The sequence below is a fragment of the Hippichthys cyanospilos genome, chromosome 11, assembly GCF_059441005.1.
Source record: "Hippichthys cyanospilos isolate Australia breed blue-spotted pipefish chromosome 11, RoL_Hcya_1.0, whole genome shotgun sequence".
NCBI classification, from domain to species: Eukaryota; Metazoa; Chordata; class Actinopteri; order Syngnathiformes; family Syngnathidae; genus Hippichthys; species Hippichthys cyanospilos.
In genome coordinates, this window is record NC_142379.1 from 8,587,749 (window position 1) to 8,612,501 (window position 24,753).

The 24,753-nt window shown below is 41.3% G+C and overlaps 2 protein-coding genes across 5 annotated transcripts; one reads left to right on the forward strand and one right to left on the reverse strand.

Annotated features, from left to right (window-relative positions):
• Positions 1-745: 745 nt before the first annotated feature.
• On the reverse strand, positions 746-18,684 carry LOC148415734 (mucin-5AC-like). Of its 4 annotated transcripts, XM_088426994.1 has the most exons (16): positions 16,624-17,362; positions 9,724-9,775; positions 9,605-9,635; positions 9,406-9,432; positions 8,854-9,031; positions 4,513-4,622; positions 4,000-4,171; positions 3,808-3,920; positions 3,428-3,599; positions 3,123-3,232; positions 2,727-2,898; positions 2,490-2,599; positions 1,774-1,945; positions 1,584-1,693; positions 1,325-1,496; positions 746-1,149 (listed from the first exon to the last, which is right to left on the reverse strand). In XM_088426994.1, the coding sequence occupies exons 2-16, from the start codon at positions 9,748-9,750 to the stop codon at positions 1,053-1,055; spliced, it is 1,773 nt and encodes a 590-aa protein (XP_088283120.1). In that variant the 5' UTR covers positions 9,751-9,775; positions 16,624-17,362; the 3' UTR covers positions 746-1,052. The 4 variants fall into 4 exon arrangements, with proteins under 4 accessions (XP_088283120.1, XP_088283121.1, XP_088283122.1 ...); XM_088426995.1 differs by lacking the exons at positions 9,605-9,635; positions 9,724-9,775; XM_088426996.1 differs by lacking the exons at positions 9,406-9,432; positions 9,605-9,635; positions 9,724-9,775; positions 16,624-17,362 and adding an exon at positions 18,587-18,684.
• On the forward strand, positions 18,653-24,519 carry LOC148415735 (mucin-5AC-like). Its single transcript, XM_088427817.1, has 12 exons — positions 18,653-18,882; positions 19,400-19,506; positions 20,175-20,349; positions 20,428-20,540; positions 20,760-20,931; positions 21,301-21,410; positions 21,614-21,785; positions 21,923-22,032; positions 22,687-22,858; positions 22,981-23,090; positions 23,183-23,351; positions 23,933-24,519. The coding sequence occupies exons 1-12, from the start codon at positions 18,653-18,655 to the stop codon at positions 24,027-24,029; spliced, it is 1,737 nt and encodes a 578-aa protein (XP_088283943.1). The 3' UTR covers positions 24,030-24,519.
• Positions 24,520-24,753: the final 234 nt, after the last annotated feature.

Sequence of the window (24,753 nt, forward strand, 5' to 3'; positions counted from 1 at the left end):
AAGTGAATATCTCTTTGCACATGATTGCCTTTGGGAATGAAGAATTCAAAGGGGCAAAAGAAACGGACTCTGAAACAAACACTTCGCAATCTTAAACAATTTTCTCCCAATGCTCTGCAACCGGCAAGAAAATTGTTTTGACAACCATAAACTCTGTCAAAAGTTAAAAAGCAGATTAGTTTTCAAACAGAAAAGCTTGCGAACTTGCACTAAATTGTTTCTCATTTTGGACTTTGATACCAATCCTAGATGATGAAGCTGCGCTATAGATCTCAGCTTCATTAAAGTGTGACAGCATAGCACACCGCCATTTGCTCTTGTCCCAGATGTGCCTTGAACGCCACCATTGACCTGCACACCCTGGTCAATTGACCTCCTTTACTCCAAGTCAGTGGTTCATGTTCATCTCAAAACAAGCGGTAGCAAAAGCCCGCTCATTCAAAGTTTTGGAAACATCTGTTTCCAGAGACTCAGTTCTTTTGGTTGAAACCATTAGGCTTAACGCTCAAGACTACCTTACCTAGTCGTGCAGTTGGATCGTCTATGTTTTAGAAGGATCCAATCCCCACATCAACTGAAATTACTTGGTGAAGGCCATTCATTCCAATGGGTTTTATTTGAACTACAGTCATGTTGGTTGCTCCTCGTATCGTTCATATCATTGTCTTCTGCATGAAACGTGGGTGCTCATGTGAAATAAATGAGAAAAATGTGTAATCAATGAGAAAAAAAAAAGAGTTGCGAGTCATCAGAATTTGTGCATTTTATTTATTCAGGTCACAAAATTAAATTGCAACGCTGGCTGCAGAGAAACAAAGCCAACGCGTAGACAGTGTACAATGGGATGCTTGCATGGTTATTCATAGTAAAATATATAACAGACTAAATGACTGATCGCAATAAATCACAGAACTAAAATCTTTTTTTAATCCGAACGGGTCAGCATAATATGGAAAAATTGAAACGTGGAAATCATGTTTTCCACAATTCGGTTCTGCAGAGTTCTTTGTCCCTGCCTAACTTCCACAATACAGACTTGCAGAAGAAAAACTTCAAAAGCACGGGCATCCAAAGCGAACTTTGTAGTCGTAGCAATATTCGTCTTTCTGGTCTTCATTGCGACAAGCAAATCCCTCAGTGGGACTATATCTGAAATAGATCAAAAAAGGTTAGTCATGTAGAGCACGTTAGGCAATGCATCAGAATGTAGCTGCGTTTTCGGATCACATCATTTCACTCAACATGTTCATCGTGTTTTTCAAGCCAACATTCATGGGGCACCATGACAGTGCAGTAGATTGTTTTTACCGTCAAGCGTACTTACATGTAAGGTATTTGTCCGGTGTAGGAAATGGGGTATTCATAATAAGCAGTGACAACTTGAATATCCACAGGGTAGTCGCAGATGTCGGGATATTTTTCCCTCAGGTGAGACAGGAGCTCAAAGTCACCCGTTCCACTTGGGTCGTCGTGGTTATACCAGTCGGTGTAGCACACTGTTTGGTGGACATCGTTGTCGTTATTTGCTGAAATGTGATTTTGAGTGTTGAGCATGCAGAATGTCGATATGTCTACTGATTTACCATTGTTATGACAAAAGCTCAGTGGGCACTGAAAACGAACTTCGTAATCAGAACACCGCCCGCCCTTCTGGTCTTCATTTTTACAGATGAAGCCTGTTTCTGCGTCAGCTCTGCGTAAAAAATTAACGGTCAGTTGGTGCTCACTTACAGTTTTAGTCTCTGATTATCCGTACCTGTGCACGGTACTTACACATAAATCACATCGCCTGTCGAATCCACAGTCGCTCCGGATCTTGTGCGGGCCTCAATGGCCGCTGGCATGTCACATATTTGCGAGGGGTACATTTCCCGAATTGCAGAGACGGTTTCAAAGTCGCCCCCTTGGCCGGGGTTGTCGGCATCAAGCCATTCTGTCCAACACACTGAAGAGAAGGAAGAAGATTGCATTGTAGCTTAGGAATTATGATTATAATGATGGAAAAATGAACTTCAATTGTCCTGTACTCAAACACTATTTTAGCACAGCTTCTATAGTATCCAAACTAACCAATTACTTTTAATACAGATCTTTGAGCGTATAAACTGTACCGAATTACATGTATCAATATTTTCTTCTTTCTTCTTTGTCTATCTGTAAGAAATGTGTCAAAATGTTCATTCAGTATTTTTTTTTAAATAAACCATTTAAATTTGGCACAACTACCAGCGCAAAGGACTCCCCAAAAATTAATGATGGTGCACTCCTTTAAATAAACAGAAGGTTCGATGAATAATAGCTGTCCAGAATTTATTTTGGTTAATAAGCTTGATACATTGCACGTTAACCTACACAATGTTTTTCGCATGACGTTCTCAGTTAAGCAGTTTTGGATGGTTTCAAAAGCTAGAGGCTAGATCATAAATATATGAGACGAATATGGGTGTGTTTCTGTTCACTGTGACTAAAGCACATTTAACCATGGTTACCTGGCACTTTGCAGAAGTCAAGCGGACACCTGAAACGAACACGATAATCCGAGCAAACGCCGTGCTTCTGATGGTAATTTTCACATATGAATCCTGTCTTAATGTCGGCTCTGTTGAGAAAAACAATTGGGTCAATCCTGTAACCTTTACATTTGGTTCCAAAGCTTTAAAAAATTGATTTTAACCATTCACTTAAAGTGTACATAGTCCTCTTGCGATATTTAAATGAGTTCTTACACTCGAATGACATCCCCTGTTGAAGCCACACTGAATCCTTCTAAAGTTTCAACCTCAATTTGTAATGGCGTGGGGCAAATTTTATAAGGAAATTCTTGACGTAGGTTACTAAGGGTCTCATAGTCTCCAGTTCCAGAGGGGCAGTCTCCATTGAGCCAAGGAGTCCAGCATTCTGGAGTAAAAGAGGACAAATATGGATTGATGAACAAAGGAATGCGAAAACATGAAAGTGTTGATCAATAAAAGAATGATGTGGGATTCACTTTAAGATTAAATCTATTTTCAAGAGCAATATACTGTATTTGTACAATAGTAGATGAAAAAATAGCTTGTTTTGTCATTTGATTACCGCACTTTTTGATAGTTTAAAATGCATAGTGAGGTACACATGATTACCGTGTTCTTTGCAGAAACTGATGGGACATGTGAAACGAACTTGGTAATCAGAACAGTTTCCGCTCTTCTGGTGAGCATTTTTACAGATGAATCCAGTTGTTGTATCCAATCTGCAGAAAGGAAAGGAGTCACATCAATCTGAGCAGTGACAGAATAGCTTCCAGATTGGAAGCCCAGCTGAGATGAAACCCAGGTGAGATGATTGGACTAAATAGTAGTTTACCCATGCATACCTCAACAGAAAGAGACGATTTAGCATTATGTTGTTTTTGCCTTCCATAAAACAATCATAAATATGTACATACGCCGCAATGACGTCCCCGGTTGTAGACAGAAAATTTCCCTCGACGGTTTGGACCTCAATGTCCAGCGGAAATGGGCAGATTTCATCTGGGTTTTCCAATTGGAGTTTCTCCAGCAACTCAAAGTCTCCGTCCCCACTGGGGTCGTCTCGATCGTACCATGGAGTCTTGCAAACTAAAGGAATGCATCCACGAAAGCAAGATGTATAAAATATTGTGGTAGAAGAAGTGCGGGACGGACAAAAACAAACAAAAGGACAAAACACGAGGACACAAAAGGATATGATAGATAATAGAGATAAAAAAAATGCAGAAAACCTTAACGTCGGAGAAATGACAGTAGTAAAAATCAGGATGAATTTTGTTTTTAAGTTCAAGGTTACCTTTCGGTTGGCAGAAATCAAGGGGGCACTGGAAACGGACTTGATAGTCATCGCATTGACCACCATTTGGCTGGTCACAATTTCGACAAACAAATCCTACATCCGTGTCAACTCTGGAGAGACAAACGGCAGACTCAGTATGGAAATAAGGACGTCATGTCAAAAAACATTTGTAATTCATTTTGTACTTACGCGTAAATCACATCGTGAGTTGAACTAAGACTGGCTCCAGATGAATTTTGGACCTCAATTAGAATTGGATGGTCGCAGATCTTCCATGGGTATTCTTTGTGCAGGTCAACAAGAGTTTCAAAATCTCCTTGACCGGAGGGTCTGTCTCGGTTAAACCAAGGAGTCCAGCATTCTAGAGCATTTGATAAGATGGCGGAGAACCTTTTAAATGTGATCAGTAAAAATGGGAACTCTGGCAAGTTGACAGCATCAACACAAACGCAGACAACTAAAATATACCAAGTAAAATATACCAAGGCTTTTTTGTGCATATGTTATTTGCTACTTCCTTTTGCACATAACATAAAAAAACAACTCTAAAACAGGCTCACACGACACACTGCTGAGAAATTACTTCATAATTAGCTTTGTTTTGTGAAATTGACTGGTTATTTAATTAAAGATGCAGATCAATCAATCAATCAAATTTTATTTATATAGCCCTAAATCATTTTATATAAGAAAAAGAATTACCTTCATGAGGGCAGAAACTGAGAGGGCACTGAAAACGAACTTCATAATCTGAGCAATTGCTACTTTCTTGGTCTTCATTTCTACAGATGAATCCTATGTTTGTGTCAGATCTGCAGAGAAACATCTTTAAACCATCTTTTTAACTATATATACAGTATATATATATATATATATATATATATATATATATATATATATATATATATATATATATATATATATAGGTGTGTGTGTGTATGAGTATGTATTGTATTAGACATGGGACGAGATACGGGACAAGATATGACGAGATTTTTGCAAAATGTTCAAAATAAAAAGAATAATTGCTCGTACAAACGTTCCAATTTCAAAATTATATCCCTTTTGTATCCCTTTTATTGAGCTGCAATAAATTAAAGTTTTTACCATATGCTGCTGCTTGTGAGGATAAGCGGCTACAGAAACTGGATGGATGAATATTTGAACATGAACAGAATAAAATACTGTACTTCCTTTTCACACGCTGCTTGCAGCTGAGCTCTTTCATAGTTGAACATGAAAAAAAAATGTACATTTTGTTTGAAGTGCCAAACATTAAACAAAAAAAAAACTTTAATGCAAAAAGTAACTACATTAGTGAACTACACTACTACTGAATCTCGTGGCATGCCTGAGTGAGAAATCTCGTGGCATTGGATCTCGCGAGATCTCGTCTGGCGAGATCTCGTCCCATCCCTAATCAAAATAAAAAACAAAAAACAAAAAATCTCCTTCTTACTCCGACCGGGTGGTGTCCATGTCATCTACAAGCTTGGGTCCTCAATCAGAGGCCTGGGAGTTTGAGGGTTCTGGGGCGCAGTGTCTTTGTTGTTCCTAGGACTGCACTCTTTTGGACTGAGGGTTCAGATGTTGTTCCCAGGATTAGCTGCCCCAAGTGCTCCCACTACTACTGGGCCCACACAACCCTTGACCTTCGACATCCGTTCCAGTATATATAGTATGTATGTGTGTACATATATATATATGTATATATATATATATATATATATATATATATATATATATATATATATATATATATATGTATATATATGTATATATATATGTATATATATATATATATATGTATATATATATATATATATATATGTATATATATATATACGTATATATATATATATATATATATATACGTATATATATATATATATATATATATATATATATATATATATATATATACGTATATATATATACGTATATATATATATATATATATATATATATATATATATATATTATATGAGACAAACAAGATAATGAATCAAAACAACACACAATTGAAGAAACACAACATCTGACAGGTATTTTATTGATGGAAAATCAGAAAAATGCTATGTTCAAAATTTTTCATACCCTAGTCCAATGTCTTAATTAATGATCAATGCTATAGCTTTTTTTTTTTTTTTTTAAACTACTCCTACCTTTCTCATCTTCACGTTTCACCACAGGTTTTTGATTGGATTTAGGTCAGGACTATGACTTGACCATTTTAAGACATTCATATCATTGTCCTTGTCCATTTCTTCACTAGATTGTTTTGGATAATTGTCCTTCTGGATCATCCAGTTGTGACTGAGCTGGAGTTCCTTAGCAAACTCCTTCAGTTTTTCGAAGAAGATTCTAATGTAATCCTTCCTTTGTAATTTCCTCAACCTTGACAAGGTTCCCTGTGCCACTGGAGGAGAAGCATTCCCACCAAATTATGTTTTCACTACCATACCTTACATTTCATTTTTTTCTTCAGACTTACTGAGCATTCATAAGCCCAAATAACTCTGACCTTGTCTCATCAGACCAAAATGGTTGACCAAAATCTCGAGTCATGCTGGAGGTGACATCTGGCAAAAGCCAGGCAAGCCTCACCATGTTTTTTCTTGTCTTCCTAAGCCACTCCTTGCTAGACCTTGGGGAAGTCGTCCCTGCTTGGTCACATGTTTCTATTAGGGCCTTAGTTGGGGTCTGGCAAGTTTGAGTGACAGCTTGTTGTTGTTTATCATGCTCTGAACAGTTACCACAGGGATACCAAACCGCTTGGAAATGGCCAACTAACCCTTTCCGTTGCTGTGGGCACACACAAGATTCGTAGACAGGTCCTCCTGCAGGTCTTTCTTCTTGACCATGATGTCCAGAAGCCGAGTATGACTGGGAGACTTTTTTTTTTTTAATTTGTACTCCGAAAAACATATTTTTTTATTGTTGTTTTTTTAACAATTGTGTTAAAACATGCGTTTATTCAACTGGTGACATTTTGAAATAACATTTAGCAATCAAAGGTATACAGTTGGGACATTTTTGTTGGGACATTGGGTATGAATAATTTTTAACATAACATTTTCTGGAAATCTATCAATAATATCCCATTGAAATTAAGAAGCTCTTGAATAATGTATTGTTTTCATTCATTTGTTTGTTGGTCAAATATGACTCACAAAGAAACTAAGAAAAAAGTTGTTTTGTCACTAACACAAAAAAATCCTTAAAATTCACATGGGTATGAATCGTTGGCGAGCGCCTGTTTGCCAGGCCTGTATCCATGGGGCCTGGCTGGGCTCAACCCAAAAGGATAATACACCCCCACCCCCTTGCAATGGGCTCACCCCCTGTGGGAGGAACCATAGGGGTTGGGTACAATGTGAGCTGGGCGTCGACCAAAGGCAAGCACCTTGGCGCGTCGATCCCTGGCAGCAGAAGCTAACTCTTGGAACAAGGAATGTCACCTCTCTGGCAACTGAAGGAGCCTAAGCTGATGTGTGAGGCGGAACACAGCTTGGGCTCTAGTACCAGTCCTCTTGAGAGGGGTTGGACACTTTCACTCTGGCGTTGCCCAGAGAGGTGCAAAGGGGGTGTGGGTTTGATCAGTGCTTGTATACTGGGGTTCACTCCAGTGGATGAGAGGGTAGCCTTCTTCAGCATCCGTTTAAGGGGACAGGTCCTGACTATTGTCTTTGACTGCGCACCAAACAACAACTCAAAGTACCCACCCTTTTCGGAGTCCTCGGAGCGTGTGCTGGAGAGCACTCCCTCCTCGTTGCTCTCATGGGCAATGACAGTGAGAACTAGAGGGCCATGACTGGGAGGAACACCCCCCCCCCACCCCCCCCCACCCCCCATCCATCTAAACCAGAGCGGTGCTTTGTTATTGGACTTCTGTGCTCGTCACGGATTGTCCATAACAAACACCATGTTAAAACATAAGGGTGTCCATATTTGCACTTGGCAGCAGGACACCCTCGGCCACAGTTGTATCATTGTGCCAACAGAAGGATTCAATTGCGAGGTTCAATTGCCACCTCTGGCAGAGGCAGGGGACATTGAGTCCCAGTGGACCATAAGATCTCCCCAGAGTTTGTAAAGGCTCTGAATGTTGAAGAGCTGTCCTGGCTAACAAGACTCTGTAACATCGCATGGACGTCAGGGACAGCACCTCTGGATTGAGGTGGTTGTCTAATTTTTTAAGAAGAGGAACCGGAAGGTGTGTTCCAACAATAGAGGGGCCACAGTCCTCAGTCTCCCCTTTAAAGTCTATTCAAGGGTGCTAGAGAGGAGCGTCAGTCAGAAAGCCGAACCTCACATTCAGGAGGAGGAGTGTGGTTTTCTTCCTGGCCATGGAACAGATGACCAGCTCTCCACCCTCGGTAGGATCCTCGAGAATGCAAGAGAGTTCACCCAACCAATCTACATGTGTTTTGTAAAGTCGGAAAAGATGTTTGACCATGACCCTCGGGGAGTTCTGTGGGAGGTGATTCGGCAGTACGGGGTACTGAACGCCGTGATACAGACTGTTTGGTCCCTATAGCACCATTGTCACTGCTTGTTCTGTATTGTTGGCGGTATGTCAAATCCATTTCCAGTAGGGGAATTGGAATCTGCCAAGGCTGTGACAACAGATTCTGTTCATTACCTTTCTGGACAGAATTTCTAGGGATGAAGATCAGCACCACCAAAATCGAGACCATGATCTTCAGTCGGAAAAGGGGGAAATACCTCCTCCGGGTCACAGATGAGGTCCTACCCCAAGCGGAGAATTTCAAGTATCTTGGGGTCTTGTTCACGAGTGACGGTAGGATGGAACAGGAGATTGACAGGTGTATCATTATAGTGTCTGCTGTAATGCGGTCTCTGTACCAGCCTGTCATGGTCAAGAACGAGCTGAGCCGATAGACAAAGGTCTCGATTTAGTGTTGTGTTTCGTGACCCAAAGAACAAGATCCCGGATACAGGCGGACAAAATGAGTCTCCCCCGCAGGGTGTCTAAGATCAAAAGCAGGTGTGTCTGATTGTGCTGTATTCGATACTTACACTCTGATCGTATCGCCTGTTGAAGCCACGCTGTCTCCCGTTACAGTCCGAACGTCAATTTGAAGTGGCACAGGGCAGATTTCCATGGGGTTTTCCTCACGCAGGTCATCAAGAGTCTCAAAGTCTCCTGCTCCACTGGGATTGTCACGATCATACCACTGAGTCCAGCATTCTTTATCTGTTGACCAGGGGGGCATTAGGCGAATGAGGTGGATGGAGAGTAATGGATGGATTTCAATTTTTTTTTTGTTTTTATTACAGACAACGTGGCTTAAAAAAATCAAACAAAAATAAACAAATCGAACATGCAAATAAAACCCACATCATTGATGTCACTATCATAGGCCAAAAGGTCGTGGGGAACCGCAACAAAAACAATCAATATACAGTTTTTTGTGTTTTTACAGCAATACTATATCCAAGGTATGAAAATCTTATGCTTTCAGTCTTGATGATCATGGTCTTGGTCGTGTGGTCTTTACTAGAACACAAGTTTTACCTCACACTACGACTATAGTATATGTAGAATGAACAAAAAAAGAGCATGCTTACGGTCACCGCTGGCATGCACATGATTTCCTAGAAAAATACATATATGAAATGTTGTTTATCTTCAATGCTTCTATCATTTTTCAGTTATCAAAAGTTATACAGTAAATGTGTCCGTGCCTGTCCACATGGTGTGCACAGATGTTTATGAAAATTGAAGTATTGTTCAGGTCAATGTATCATTTCTTATTAAGGAACTGACCTGCGTTGAGAAGCGCAAGGGTGAATCCCAGCTGTAAGAGAATGTCAGTTTAGATGTTGTTCATTCTGCTATGTTAAATTATTATTAAATCTTAAAGTGAGGAAAGATTTCGACATTACCCATTGGATAATCATTGAAGATGCCATTTTTCACAGCTAGCTGAAAACTATTCTGGGGGGGGGGGGGGGGGGGACATCCAACTGTACGTTATGAGCATTCATTAATTCACATATCAAATGTTGTCAGTCGTATAAAATAAACTTAATGAAACAAATGGCATTCCATGCAAGGTAAAACATCATAATACTTACAGTGCTGGATGCTGCTGTTGACGTCCTTTGTCAGCATCAAGAATTGTGCAGCCTTATGTACTCAATAGGGTGGATCCATTCATTCCAGACAACAATCGATTCATTTAATTTCATTGAGTAAATTAATATAATTAGATCCTTTTAGGTATTACCTGCACCCGTTACTGTGAGTGTATTCTTGGTTGCTTACTTCATAACATTGTAATTCGTTTTACAAAATGTAGCAGTGCCTATTAAAAACTAACACATGACGAGTTCAAGCACAAAAGCCGACACTTCCTAAGTAGACAACAATGGACCACACCTATTTGCAGCCTTTTTGCGGAATTTGTTCAATTTTTTGTTTTGTGACCCTGCAAAACCAAAGTGGTGTTTTATTTCATAACAAGACACTTATTTTACTGCAAATGTTGCCTGATCCGATTAAAAAAATATGTGATGTGTGTTTACAAAATCAGGTGTTTGCTGGGGGGGATTCGTTTTGAGTTATTGACAAAAACGCCTGCCAAAATAACAAGATTTATTTGAATACTTTGATTTACCAGAAGCAGAAAAGGCTAAATTGTTTTCAAAATTCATGAAAAACTCTGCGTACGACATCCACGCTCTTTCTTATCGTCGAGCAGATCATCTTTTGAGCTGAACATTGGCAAACAACACAAGTATTTTTCATTAGCTGTTTCTGTATCTCCCTTTAATGAGTATATTCCTAATCGAGTCTATTCTTAATTTTAATTTAGTGATTTTATTCATGCATTAAAATCAGGTTTTGTCATGAGGGGTGTACAGCCTTTGCCTATAGGCTGGACAGCAGGGCAACTGGGTAAGTTTTGTTTTGACGCGTGCGTCAATCAAATAATTTCAATAGTCTCTTTGCGTTGCGTTGGATATGCCAATCCGTTTATTTCGTCCACATTCCTTTTCGTTCAATATCTTGATAAAACAATAATTCGGGTTACAAACCAAACTTAAAGACCACTCACGTTCGCACGTTCGCACGTTCGCACGGTCGAAAACTGTTTGTGTCTTGCCCTGTCGCACCTGAGTGCAATCACCAACTGGCACGTATTTATGTAACCATGGCAACCATGGTTCCACCCACCATAGATTGGCATGTCTTCAGACAATTTGTTTAACTTTCTTAATATAAACAAATTAGAATACACAAAAGGCTTTTTGGCTCCAACACACCGGCCCCTAATTGAGAACGGCAGGAGACCGTGAACAATTCAAACCAATATTAACATAAATGGAGCCAACAAGTCATGTAAACGAAAACAAAACAAACCTCTTAGAAGCTTAAGAGTCTGCTTCTTGAATCAAGCAAAGCTTAGTTATTGGTCTGTCCAGTGTGCTGGTTTTTGTTTTAACTCATGCAGAACGCACTAGTCCCTTCTTGTCAGCATAGATCTCTAAGACCCTTCCCAGCAGCCAGGATCCACGTGGGGCTGTTGCATCCGCGATCAATACAATGTCCCCCTGCTCCAGAAAGGTCTTTGAGTTCTTTCCAATGTTCTACAAACTGCGACAGTCTCTGCTGTATCTCCTCCTGGCCAATGGTGTTGTCATCAGACAGCTTCTTTCCAGTATCAAGCACAGACTTAATTGCCGGCTCATGGGCTCCCAATTCAGCCTCAAGCCTCTTGCGTTTCTTCCTCAGATTCTGCACTCCAGTCAAATCACAACCATAGTCTTCTGAACTTACAAGCAACTTCTCTTTGATCCAAGACTCCTCATCATCTAAGTCCCTGAAGAACTGATGTAGACGGTGAGACTCATTCAGCTTCGCGTGGCGGCTGGCTGCCATGCTCTTTATTTTGTTGAAACGACCATTAACAGCACCACGCTTGTCCTTCACTTGAGAGGTATCAAAGGCGTTGCTTGCCATCAGACTGTCCATTTAAATCTTTCAGACGATCTTCATGGGCTGAAATATCAGCCTCCAGCAACTGATGTTTTTTCAACAGGTTGTTGACTGAGGCCAGATCTTTCCCATAGTCCTCTGAAGCAAGAAGTGCTTCCACCTCAGAGAGCCAAAAATCAAAGTCTTTGATGCCAGTGTTAAAGTTCTGTTGCTTATTGGCTTCTTTGAGTTTTTGGCTCTTTTCAGCAGATTTGTTGACGAGAAATTGCCACTGTTCATCCAGCGCACCAAAGCGTACCTTAACTGCATCTTCACTGCCAGCACAGGCACCTCTCTGGATGAGTGTGTTACCAGTATCTATGACGCCACGGATTCGATCAGCATTGGCATGGAGCTCCGCCTCAAATGCTTGGTGCTTCTGATGTTTAGTCAGAAGCTTGGATAGCTGAATGTTGGTAGGGTCCTTGTAGGACTCATCAGAAGCAGTCTGCAGTTTCTCACTGATCCAAGCTTCTATTTCATCCACATCTCGGCTGAATTGCTGCAGGGTCTGGGATTCACCACGTTTTGAGCGCTTTTCAATCATCTGGGTCTTCAGCCGACGCCACCTGTCAAGAACTTCATTGCGTCGACTGCAGATCTCAGATTTGGCATAATGGTCCGCTCCTATGAGTTGATTGGCAAAGGATTGGAGAGCAGCAATTTTCTCTTCCTGCACATTAATGGCTTTATCAAAGTCTTCATGTTTTTTGATTAGTGCCTCAACACTATCAAGGGAGTCTCCCTTGTCGTCACTTGCAAGAAAGGCTTCACGAGCTGCCATCCAATTCTCAGCTTGTTCACAGTCTCTGCTAAAGAGCTGGAACTCCAAGCATTGGTCCAGCATCATGCGGCGCTGTACCCAGGCCTTTTCCAGGTCAGCCCGCTCCATTTCTAAAGTTTCCAATCTTTGCTTGATCTCGGGAGTCGCATAATGTCCTTGCACCAAAAGCTGGTGCCCGAATTGCTCAAAAGCCTGGAATGTACCAAGACGAGCATCTATTTCTGTGCGATGTTCCTGATGTCTTTCTAGAAGTGCTTCCGCTCCAGTCACATCTTTGGCTAGCTCTTCAGAGGACACCAGTCCTCGGATACCATTAACCCAGGACACGAGGTCTCTGAAATCAGATAGAAAGCGCTGCAGGTCATGTGAATTTCCCAGCTTGTCTTTGCGCTGATCAGCACGTCTGACAAGGCTGCTCCAGGCAGAGTTGAGCTCAGTACATTTCTCTTGAATGTCATCCACTGCTTCTGGGTGGGACTGTATGAGACGTTGTGCGGTTTCACCAAGAGAGTTCACCTTGTCACCTAGGTCTCTTTCAAAGCCCTCATGCTTGCGCTGCAAAGCCTGAACACTTGCCAAATCATGACCGTAGTCTGTGTTGAGAGCCTGGGTTTTTTTCTCAATCCATTCTTTAGTTTCATCAGCATCTCTGTGGAATTTCTTATCTCTCCCAAACCTCCTCTTCAATCCAAATATGCGTTGCCTAGCAACACACCGATTGTTTGGCAGACAGACTTCCTTTTTTCTGAAAGGGAGTTCCAGGGTGTAATGTCCATCTTGAAGTTTACAAGAATCAGTCATGATTTTCATGAACTTCTTATCATCCTGTGACATTTCCTCTTTGTCCTCCGATGTCGTTTCATTAAAATCATGGTTGTACTGATTGTGCAGCAAACCCTCCAAATGTGTTATGGAGGTCCTGTTGACAGTAACGCACTCAGCCTGCTCACTGTAGCCGGAAAGGGGACCATTAATAACCCACCCCAATAGGGTCTTAATGGCATATGGCCCATTACCACGACTGTTCACAACTTCCCACGGTTCAAGTAGTTTGGAGGCATTGGTACCAATCAATAGCTCAACATCAGCTTGAATGCGTGGAAGAACCACCCCATTTAAATATGGCCACTTAGCCAGCTCCTCTTCTTTAATGATGTTACTGGTTGTAACAGGCATTTTCTTTTGAGTGTAGACCTTGGGCAGGTCAAAGAACTCTTCTCCAGTGAGGCTTGAGATTTCTAAATCCGTCAACATGTAACTGGATACAGATGCCTTTGGGCCCATGGTTAGAAGGCTGATTTTGGCTTTTCTTCCATTCAAATTCAACTTCCTCATGAGGGCTTCTGAACAAAAGGTATCTGTGCTGCCGGGATCGAGGAATGCATAGGTTTTAATTACTTTATGTCCCTTGCTGGACTTCACCTGCACAGGTAAGATTGACAAAACGCCATTACTGTCACCGGCCCCTGTTTGTCCACAAGTTTGCAAGGAGACCTGTGCGTTGCTCACTGCAGGCTTATTTGGCTGACTTGCGTTGCTTGACCTCTGCTTTTGGTCAAAGTAAATATGAAGAATACTGGGATGCTTTTTATTGCACACCTTGCAAATCAAACGGTCAGCACAATATTTGCTTAAATGGCCTTTGCGAAGGCAGCCAAAACAGACTCCATTTTGTTTTATAAAAGCAAGTTTGTCTCTGTGTGACTTCTTCTCCATTGTTGGACACTGATCCAGAGTGTGGTCTTTAGAACAGCATATACAAGAGGCGGTGTTGTGAGCAGTATTACTTGGCTTGGGTCTAGGTGGAAATCTTGCTTGCTCTTCTTTAGGCGGAGGGGTTTCGATAGTAGTTGCAAAGCTGTCTCCTTTAAACCTGGGTTTGCCTTGGGACTTCAATTTGTTCATTGGCTTTCCTGTGCCCGGTGTGTTATTCTGAATGTCACCAAAGACTGGATCTGATATTATCTTTACCTGGCGCTCTATAAAGGTGACGATGTCTGTGAACTGGGGTCTGCGGTAGTGTCTTTCCATTATGCCGCATGCAGAGACTCTCCAAATCTCTCTTAGCTTATATGGAAGCTTTGAAATGATGACTTTCATGTTGGCTGGCATGTCAAGTTCTCTCATATACTGTACCGTTTCCATGGCATTACAACACTGACGAAGGAAGAGTGAATATGCTCGAAGGGATTTTGGATCCTCAGATTTCAGCAGCGGCCAGTTGTGCACCTTCTCCATATATGCTGCTGTAATTTTATATTCATCTCCAAAGTTTTGGTCAAGAAGATATTTTGCCATGTCATACCCTCTGTCTGGTGCCATGTGTTGACAGCTCCGTACAAGCTCGTTCGGCTGACCCTTGGTGTACCTCTCCAGATAGTACAGACAATCCCCTTTGTTGCTTGCGTTTCTCTCAACGCAATGTACAAAGGCTCTAACAAAGGTTCTATATTGTAGAGGATCCCCATCAAAACATGGTATCTCCCTGGGTGGCAGTAAATGAGAGGTTTGCTGTTCCATTAGCATGGCTGTGATTTCATTTTGTTTTTGGAGCAAGTTGCACACCGTTGAAGTGTCATTGAATTGAGAAGCATTTTGTTCCACAGGGGGGTTCCTGTGGGTAGTATGGCCAATGTCCCATGCTGCATTCATAGGCATGTGTGATTGTGAAAAGGGTGGTGGTTGTACACGTCGGGGTGGTTGTTTTGTTTGAATATACGTTTGCTGCTGTGGTGGTTGTGAAATGAGTCCTTGCTGCTGTTGTATAGGAGGCGGTTGTTGTTGTACATAGGATTGTGCAGATTGTTGTCGGGGTGGCTGTGGTTGGATAGGTTGTGTGACTGGTTCATGTTTTCTGGCTAGGGTGTGTTGTGCCACCGAAGGTTCTTTTGGTCTTGCACCTTTCCTAAAGTAGGAGTCCATTCCATCAGATGGTGCTTGTGAGAGGGTTTGGTGAGTGGGAGATTGTAGCACTGATATTTTGGCATTGGCAGCAGCCAGTTCTGCCTCCAGCTCCAATGTTTCCTTTTTCTTTCGCAGCATTTCCTCCATCTCCTCAAGCGCATGCTTCTCCTTTAATGCTGCTGCACGAATTACAAGGGCAGCTCTGTCTGCCTCTACCTGCTTGCGAGCTCGCAACGAAGAGGTGCTGGACCTACTCGCTTCACTCCAGGTGTGACCTTTAGTGGATTTTGTGCTTTCAACATTAGAGATGCTGTCGTTGGGATTGATTTCATTTTCCACATCATCATCGCCACTTTGCACAGCTTGGGTCCTTTTTGTCCAATCATTAACCTCCTCAATAAATTGATCATTATTGATCATTTTAGCCTTGAACCAAATGTCATGTTTGTATTGTTCTTCTTGAGGTATTAGTGGTAGAAGAGCACACTGTGCCTCTCTGGCATCTTTGCATAGGTCCAGATATTTCACAAGTGCACTTTGAACCTCCTGTTTGCATCCTCCATTTTCCATTAATTCTCCAATTGTTTTCTGCATGTTGGATGCCCTTTTTAATTTAGAATTTCTCTCCTTTTGCAATGAATCAATTTTCTCCATTAAGGCCCTTGGTGTTAGTTTCACCTTGCGTTTGGAGCCAACCTGTGACCCAACTTGAGATTTAACCTGTGAAATTTCACTGCGAGCACTTTGACCTGTGGTGGTCACATTAGACCGTTTTTCACCCTCTGAAGGTTCATCCATTATTTGCATTGCATCACCATTTGAGCGCATAACATGAGCAACACCTTTACCTGAATCCATTTTTGCAATACAAAACCCAACCAGCAGTGTGAAATGTAAAACAGTACCTTGTTATTTCAGTCAAACCCCACAGAAATTCATCACATTACAATCAAGACCTTGTAAAACGTAACGGAGATGAAACCATAAAACCACCAATGCATTGGATTTTACCAGAGCGCTCGTATTGACACCTTTTTTATCCTCAAAGTCCCCTATGTGTGCACACAGTATTTTAAATGGCCATATATTGTTAACCAGCTGGTAGCGCGCTACATACCTTTATGTGCACAGTGTACCTGTCCAAGTTTGGAAAAGTGCCCCAATGCAAAGTTCAAGCACCGGGCCGTTGTCCTGGTCGTGTGATGCGATGCGATGCGAGGTGGCTGGGCAGCGCGGCCGTCCGCTCACCGTGGATGTTCTGGCTGGCTGCCTTGCTGGTCCCAACGTTCGCGGTGCCTCCGCTGAGCCAAGCCAATGGCCCGCACGCCGTGTCTCCCCTGGCGTAGTCTTGTGGTCCGTCCAAGTTTCGCAACAACACAGCGAAACAGCACTTATTTGTCCTTTCATGCAACGATCGGATGCCGTCCAAACCGAGCAGCCGTCACGTTGCGTTTCCTCTCTGTTTCCAATATACTTTAAACTGGTAGTCCGTCTCAAACTAAGACTACAGTTTTCGACATTGTACAGCCTTTGCCTATAGGCTGGACAGCAGGGCAACTGGGTAAGTTTTGTTTTGACGCGTGCGTCAATCAAATAATTTCAATAGTCTCTTTGCGTTGCGTTGGATATGCCAATCCGTTTATTTCGTCCACATTCCTTTTCGTTCAATATCTTGATAAAACAATAATTCGGGTTACAAACCAAACTTAAAGACCACTCACGTTCGCACGTTCGCACGTTCGCACGGTCGAAAACTGTTTGTGTCTTGCCCTGTCGCACCTGAGTGCAATCACCAACTGGCACGTATTTATGTAACCATGGCAACCATGGTTCCACCCACCATAGATTGGCATGTCTTCAGACAATTTGTTTAACTTTCTTAATATAAACAAATTAGAATACACAAAAGGCTTTTTGGCTCCAACAAGGGGCATTAGAGGCTTATTTACATATGAGCATATCCATCCCCCCAGTGCAGAGTATTAAGTGTAAAGGTTTTGAATTGCCTTTTGTGGAATCATGTTCTCTTAAAGGCAAGTACATAATGTAGTGTTTTGATTACTCTTCAAATACCTATTTATTATTTTTGGACAAATTTCCAACATTTTCCAGTAAACTCAAATTTTGTGAAAACATATCACATATTTTAGTCAGCTCCAGCCACCTATGGGTTCACAAATAACATCTGGTGATGCCATTTGCGGTTCTTTGTTTTTGCACTGTTACAAAACAGAAAAAGAACCATTTCTGTAAAAAGGCTACTAAAAGGTGTGACCCCATTGTTGCCTATTTAGCTTTTGTTGGCTTTTGTGCTTGAAATGTTTGTCTTGAAAGGGCATTGCTAAATTCACAACTATGGCTGCAGATAATGACAAAAAGCAACGATCTTAAATTGCTCAACGAAATGAATGAGTCAATTGTCACTTGGAATGAATGGCTCCACCCTATCAAGTATATAATGCTGCACAGTTTCTGATGCTGACAAAGGACCTCAACAGCAGCATCCGAACTGTAAGCATTTCACCGTTTTACCTTGCACGGAATACCATTTGCACCGTTAAATTGACTTTTGACATTTTACATGTGATTTATTGAATGCTTACCAACATGGATTTTTCCCCCCGCAGAAAAGTTTCTCTCTTGCACTGAAACATGGCATTTGGAATGATTATCAAATGGGTAATGTATAGATTTTTGTATAGAAGTGTGTAACATTTAAGTTAGCAGAATAAACAGCATCTAATATGACATGTTTTCTTACAGTTGTGTGTTACGCTTGCAGTTTTCCATACTGGTAAGACCCTTTATAAGATATAACACCTTGACCCGCAAAATGCTTCACTTTTCTTAAACATATCTGTCAGATGCATTTTGCGCAAAGCATATGCACAGGCAGGAACAAAACATCAAAGATAAACGTCTTACGTGTGTTTTACCTTAGGAAATCAAGTGCAAGCCAGCGATGACCGTAAGTATGCTTCTTTTTTCATTTATTTTTTAACCCTACATAAACTGTTGCTGTAGCATGAGGCAATTGAGACTAAGAAATCATCAAGCATGAAAGCATAATAATTTCCTACCTTGGAAAAAGCTGTTTTAAGATTCCTCTATTTTTAGTCTGTAGTCTGTCATAAACATTTCCATCCATGAATCTACATCCATACCAACCCATCCACCTCCCGGCTTCCTGGACAACAGAAAAAGAATGCTGGACTCGGTGGTTTGATCGCGACAATCCCGGCGGGTCGGGAGACTTTGAGACTATCGACGACCTGCGTGAGGAATACCCCATGGAAATCTGCCCCACGCCGCTTGAAATTGAGGCTCGGACTGTAGACGAAGACAGCGTGGAATCAACAGGCGATACCATCAGTGTGTAAGTACCGGATGCAGCAAAAATCGAAATACCTGCTTTTGATCTTTAATATTAATTAAATATATTACCTGGAAAAAAATAAAAAGAGACTCACGGAAGCACATATTTAGGCCCTTTGATCACACTGAATAATTCAACCTATACTTATTTTAAAAAAAGAGAACCTGCTGCAAGCCAGTTTGGAGGACTCTGACTGACCACAGTTATTTATTTTATTTTTTTTTAATTTTCCATCTTAATGACTGAACCACAGCTGCTTAAAACTTTATACCACCCCTTCACAGTTGAAAAAACAAACAAAAAACCAAAACTTTGACATCAATGGCATGGATTTGTAGGGTATATATATATATATATATATATATATATATATATATATATATATATATATATATATATATATATATATATATATATATATATATATATATATATATATATATATAGAGAGAGAGAGAGAGAGAGAGAGAGAGAGATTCAATGTATGTAAACCTACCTTTTCTGGCCATCTCTGCAGATTTGACTTGAACATCGGATTCATCTGTAAAAACGAAGACCAAGGTGAAGGTTGCTCCGATTATGAAGTCCGTTTTCGATGCCCCCTCAATTTCTGCCCTCACGAAGGTAATCCTTTGCTCATATAAAATGACGTTCTATCTCCACAATGAATGTTTTGTCAACTGCACTAAAGTAAGCTAACAATGAAGTCTTTTCGCAGCAGCGTGAGTATTGAGCCTTTTTGAGTGTTTTATTTTGTTTGATTTATGGTGATGAAGGAGCGATGCTCTTGCCTACTCTTGAAGCCAGAAGTGCAATCGAGTACAAAACAATCACATCGAGTCCTCAAGGAAATGGAATACCTCATTTATTAAAAATGCTTGAGGCAAATTTTCCTGCACAGGATTCCTTTTTATTTAGTGCATACGAGAAAGTCAGCTTGAAAAAAAGCATGCGCACAAATGCCTTGGAGTTTTTATTTTGATGTGCCCAGAATTACGACGTGGCATAACAGCCAGATTCATGTTTTTTAAGGAACAAATTGTTGCTATTAACTTTGGTTGTGAAAAAAAAGAAAATCCCTTTCAATTACAAATTCAGGGTGCTAAAAATGGACTTCATTGCGTCAACGTTGTATTGTGTGACACCCGTTGCCGACGTTCGGCAGTGCCCTCGGCATCGAGCATGAATGAAGCGCTAGATGTATGTTCACAAACATACAGTAAATGACTCATGTTGAGGCTGACAACCTGATCACCTTTTAAAACACGCTCCACCCTCTTACGGATCTCCAGATTGCTGGACTCCATGGTTTAACCGAGACAGTCCCTCCGATGACGGTGATGATTTTGAAACCCTTGCCGACCTGCAAAAAGAATTCCCATGGAAGATCTGCGACCATCCGATCCTAATTGAGGTCCAAACCGCATCTGGAGACGATCTGAGTTCAACTGACGATGTGATTTTTGCGTAAGTACAAACTGAATGATCGACGTTGTTGACACGACGTCCTTATTTCCATACTGAGTGGGACCTTTGTCTCTCCAGAGTTGACACGGACGTAGGATTTGTTTGTCGAGACTGTGACCAGCCAGAGGGTGGTGATTGCGAGGATTATCAAGTCCGTTTCCAGTGCCCCCTTGATTTCTGCCAACCGAAAGGTAACCTTGAACTTCAAAAAATCAGTATTTGTCCAGATTTTTACTACTGTCACGTTATTTCTCCAACGTTCATGTTTTCTGTATCCTGTCTTTCATCTCTGGTATCTTTCATATCCTTTTGTGTCCTCGTGTTTTGTCATTTTCTTTGTTTTTGTCCGTCCCGCACTTCTTCTACCACAATGTTTTACTCATCTTGCTTTCGTGGATGCATTCCTTTAGTTTGCCAGACTCCATGGTACGATCGAGACAACCCCAGTGGGGACGGAGACTTTGAGCTGCTGGAGGATCTCCAATTGGAAAACCCAGATGAAATCTGCCCATTTCCGCTGGACATCGAGGTCAAAACTGTCGAGGGAAATTTTCTCTCTGTAACCGAGGAGATCATTGCTGCGTATGTACCCTTTCCACCGCAAATGCACATATTTATGATGGTTTAATAATCAGTGCGAGAGGAACCGCAGGTTCAGACATTTGGCGTACGCGCTTGAATGAGGAGCCGACGGCGCACACACATGACGAGAGAGTCCCGTGCCACGCCGCTTGCAAGCGACCTGATTCTGGGTCAGGGTTTCGTGCGGAGCAGAGCAGCTCTGTTGCTGCGATCTATTGAAAGTCATCCCTCAATCCCAATGATGAGGGATGCATGTGCAACCTACTATTTAGTCCAATCACCTCAGCGCAGTTTAATCTCGCCTCGGCTTCCGATCCTGATTAAATGCTAACCGAAAGCTAACCCTTGTTACTCCTTCCGTTACTGCAGATTGGATACAACCACCGGGTTCATCTGTAAAAATGCTGACCAGAAGAGCGGACACTGCTCCGATTATCAAGTCCGTTTCACATGCCCCATCGGTTTCTGCAAAGAACATGGTAAACTTGTGTACCTAACTACAGATTTTGTTATCAAAAGTTGTGGTCCTCCGATGACAAAAGCCATGAAATGTTTTTTTTTTTTCCATCAACTATTGCACACATACATTGCTCCTGAAAGCTAGATATAAGCTTGGAGAAAATGTCACGTCTTTCGTTTAGTCATCAATCCTGTCACGTTTGTCCTCTTGCGACTATTCCAGAATGCTGGACTCACTGGTTCGATCGAGACGACCCCTCCGGAGCTGGAGACTATGAGACCCTGAGTAACCTGCGCCAAGAGTACCCATATAAAATCTGCCCCACACCGTTTGACATCGAGGTCGAAACTATCGAAGGATTAAGTGTGGCTTCAACAGGGGATGTCATCAAAGCGTAAGAACTCATTTAAACCTTGCGAGAGCGGTATGTACGCTTTAAGTGAACGATTGGAGTCCCATTTTGAATGTTCGTTGTTGAAGTCCTTTGATCTGCAAAGGTTACAGGACTGACCCCTTTCCGTATCCCAACAGAGCCGATGCCCAGACGGGATTCATATGTGAAAATTACCATCAGCAGCATGGCGTTTGCTCGGATTATCGTGTTCGTTTCAGGTGTCCGCTTGACTTCTGCAAAGCGCCAGGTAACTTTGGTTGAATTTTGCCAAAGGGAACAGGGCCACACCAATGAATGGCTCCTATTCTAATCATCTGATTCTATCCTTTGAAATCATCCAAAAATTGGTTTATACACAGAACTTATTAATATGATAACTTACGCCAAATTAAGCAGAACACATCATGATCTACTTTTTGGGAGTCCTTTTCATTGCTACTTCTGTCACTGTTTGAAATGAATTCTTGCCAACTTGGTTTATTTCTAAAATGGATCGAATACAGTACATGAACGAACATTTTGGAAAAATATAATTGATACATATCTGAGCGCAATATGGTCAAAATGACAAGTGAGACAAAGGTGAAAATAAAGTCTCCAGTCTTACTCCTCGCTGAAATCAAATAAAATTGAAAAATTTGACTTGGAACTCTCAAGATGGCAATCAACCTTGGCAGTTGCCACTTATTTGAACATACCGTATTTGAAAACCTGTTCCAAAGTTTTTAATTCCGTTTTTGTAAACACGTCGAAATACAGTTACAATGGTATATTATTATGACGAATATGTATTGTTAACATTAATCTCAACACCATTGCCATATCAGGGCAATTGTTCATTTTTACGTCATTACATTGCGTCGTTCCTAAGCTACAATGCAATCTTCTTCCTTTTCTTCAGTGTGTTGGACAGAATGGTTTGATGCCGACAACCCCGGCCAAGGCGGTGACTTTGAAACCGTTTCTGCCATTCGGGAAACGTACCCCTCGCAGATATGTGATATGCCAGTGGCCATTGAGGCCCGCACAAGATCCGGAGCTACTGTGGATTCGACGGGCGATGTGATTTACGTGTAAGTACCGTGCACAGGTACCCCGCCGACGCCTCAACCCAAGATGCCCCCGAAACAGATGAATTCCAATCTGGGAATAAAGCTTCAAGTGAGCACCAACTGACCGTTAACATTTTATGCAGCGCTGACGCGGAAACAGGCTTCATCTGTAAAAATGAAGACCAAAAGGGCGAGCGGTGTTCTGATTACGAAGTGCGCTTTCAGTGCCCACTGAGCTTCTGCCGTCCCAGCAGTAAGTCAGCAGTCACATAGACATCCTACTTCCTCAAGACAGCCCAAAATATATATTTCACCGAAAGAATGTTAACGATGTCCCCCGAACAGTGTGCTTCACCGACTGGTTTAACTCCGACGACCCGAGCGGAACGGGCGACTTTGAGCTTCTGTCTGAATTAAGGAAAAAGCATCCCGATATCTGCGACAATCCTCTGGAGATTGAGGTTGCCACTGCTGATGACTACTCCATTTCGCACACCGGACAAATACCCTACATGTAAGTACGCTCGATGCTAAAAGCAATGCACTGCACCTGTGTAGCAAAAAAAAAAAAAAAAAATCAACTGTTGTCAGGGGCCAGCTGTTCAAAAAAAACATGAATCCAGATCCAAACGTCATGGATTTCGAAACCTTTTTTTTTTTGGTCTTTATCACCACAATGTGGGCTTCCAACAAAACAAAGAAATACAAGTAGAAGAGCTAACGGGTTCACTTTAAGTTTGGTTTTTGCACCCAAACTAAGAAATAGCATAATACAGACAATGTTTTTATTGAACACCAAATTGTGCAATCACACATTTACTCCACAAATACATTGTGGATGTTTTTAAGACTTACATTACAAAAGGGTGAAATCCCAATTTCGTATTATATACTGTATAAAATTATTTATTTTTTTTGTTTCTTATCGAGGACTGGTGGCCTATTTAATGAGGACTAGATCATTTTGTTCATAAGACTAGCTTTTGAACTAGCGCCAATTGAAATCTTCGGCACAATTGCTTCGAATAATATTACGTGATCTCTTATATGAAAATGCATCCACATTCTGATTAACATGTTTTCGTCAATTTTCAGATATAGCGCCTCAGAGGGATTTGCCTGTCGCAACGAAGACCAGAAAGACAAATTTTGCAACGACTACAAAGTTCGCTTTGGATGCCCATGCTTTTGAAGTCTTATCTTGCGAAAGTCTGTATTCTGGAAGTTGAACTTGTTAGTTTTTGTTTTTGTTTTTTTTTAAACTTCTATGCGCTCACTATTTGGTTTGCACTGAGATCATTGTGTTGACATTTCATGATTTAGCTAACATTTTACTTGATTACTAAGCGGTTTTCCAACAAAGGTGTTGGTTGGTTTAACAAAGCGATAATATTCACACTTAAAATGTTTTCTTTTTTTCTCCATCTTTGGTCCAGTTTAACGCTTAAAAAATTCCCAGCTTCAATCGAAGTCGTCATTCACTTAGCCAGACAAAATCAGTGTAATCTTTTCCACACACGTTGCCTTTTCTGAAACTGTATATTGATTGTTTTTGTCGCGGTTCCCCAATACCTTTTGGCCCATGATAATAAAATCAATGACGTGGGTTTTATTTGCATGTTCGATTTTTTTCGGGCATAAAACTGAACTCTATTTTTTTAAATGCATTGGAGTAATGTCCATGATCGCTGTGGCTATTTTTTTTTTCTTTTATAGAGCTTTTAATTCTACATGTGCTATGATTTGATGTAACAAGTATGCGACCATCGCATTGTACGCTGTAAAAACGTTTGCTTTGTTTTTCTGCAGCCAGCATTGCAATTCAATTGTTTGACCTGAATAAATAAAATGCCTAACTACTTAAGACTTGAAACCCTCTTTATGTCACATGATCACCCGCGTCTCATGCAGAAATC

Bases quoted from the DNA above. Each gene is read 5' to 3' on its own strand.
- LOC148415735 (XM_088427817.1), top strand. From the start codon at position 18,653: ATGAATCTACATCCATACCAACCCATCCACCTCCCGGCTTCCTGGACA. The intron at 20,541-20,759 runs GTAACCTTGAAC...GCATTCCTTTAG, and splicing joins TGATTTCTGCCAACCGAAAG to TTTGCCAGACTCCATGGTAC. The intron at 23,352-23,932 runs GTAAGTACGCTC...GTCAATTTTCAG, and splicing joins ACCGGACAAATACCCTACAT to ATATAGCGCCTCAGAGGGAT.
- LOC148415734 (XM_088426994.1), bottom strand. From the start codon at position 9,750: ATGGCATCTTCAATGATTATCCAATGG. The intron at 4,172-4,512 runs GTAATTCTTTTT...CAAATGCTCTAG, and splicing joins CAGTTTCTGCCCTCATGAAG to AATGCTGGACTCCTTGGTTT. The intron at 1,497-1,583 runs GTAAATCAGTAG...TCCACCAAACAG, and splicing joins GAGCTTTTGTCATAACAATG to TGTGCTACACCGACTGGTAT.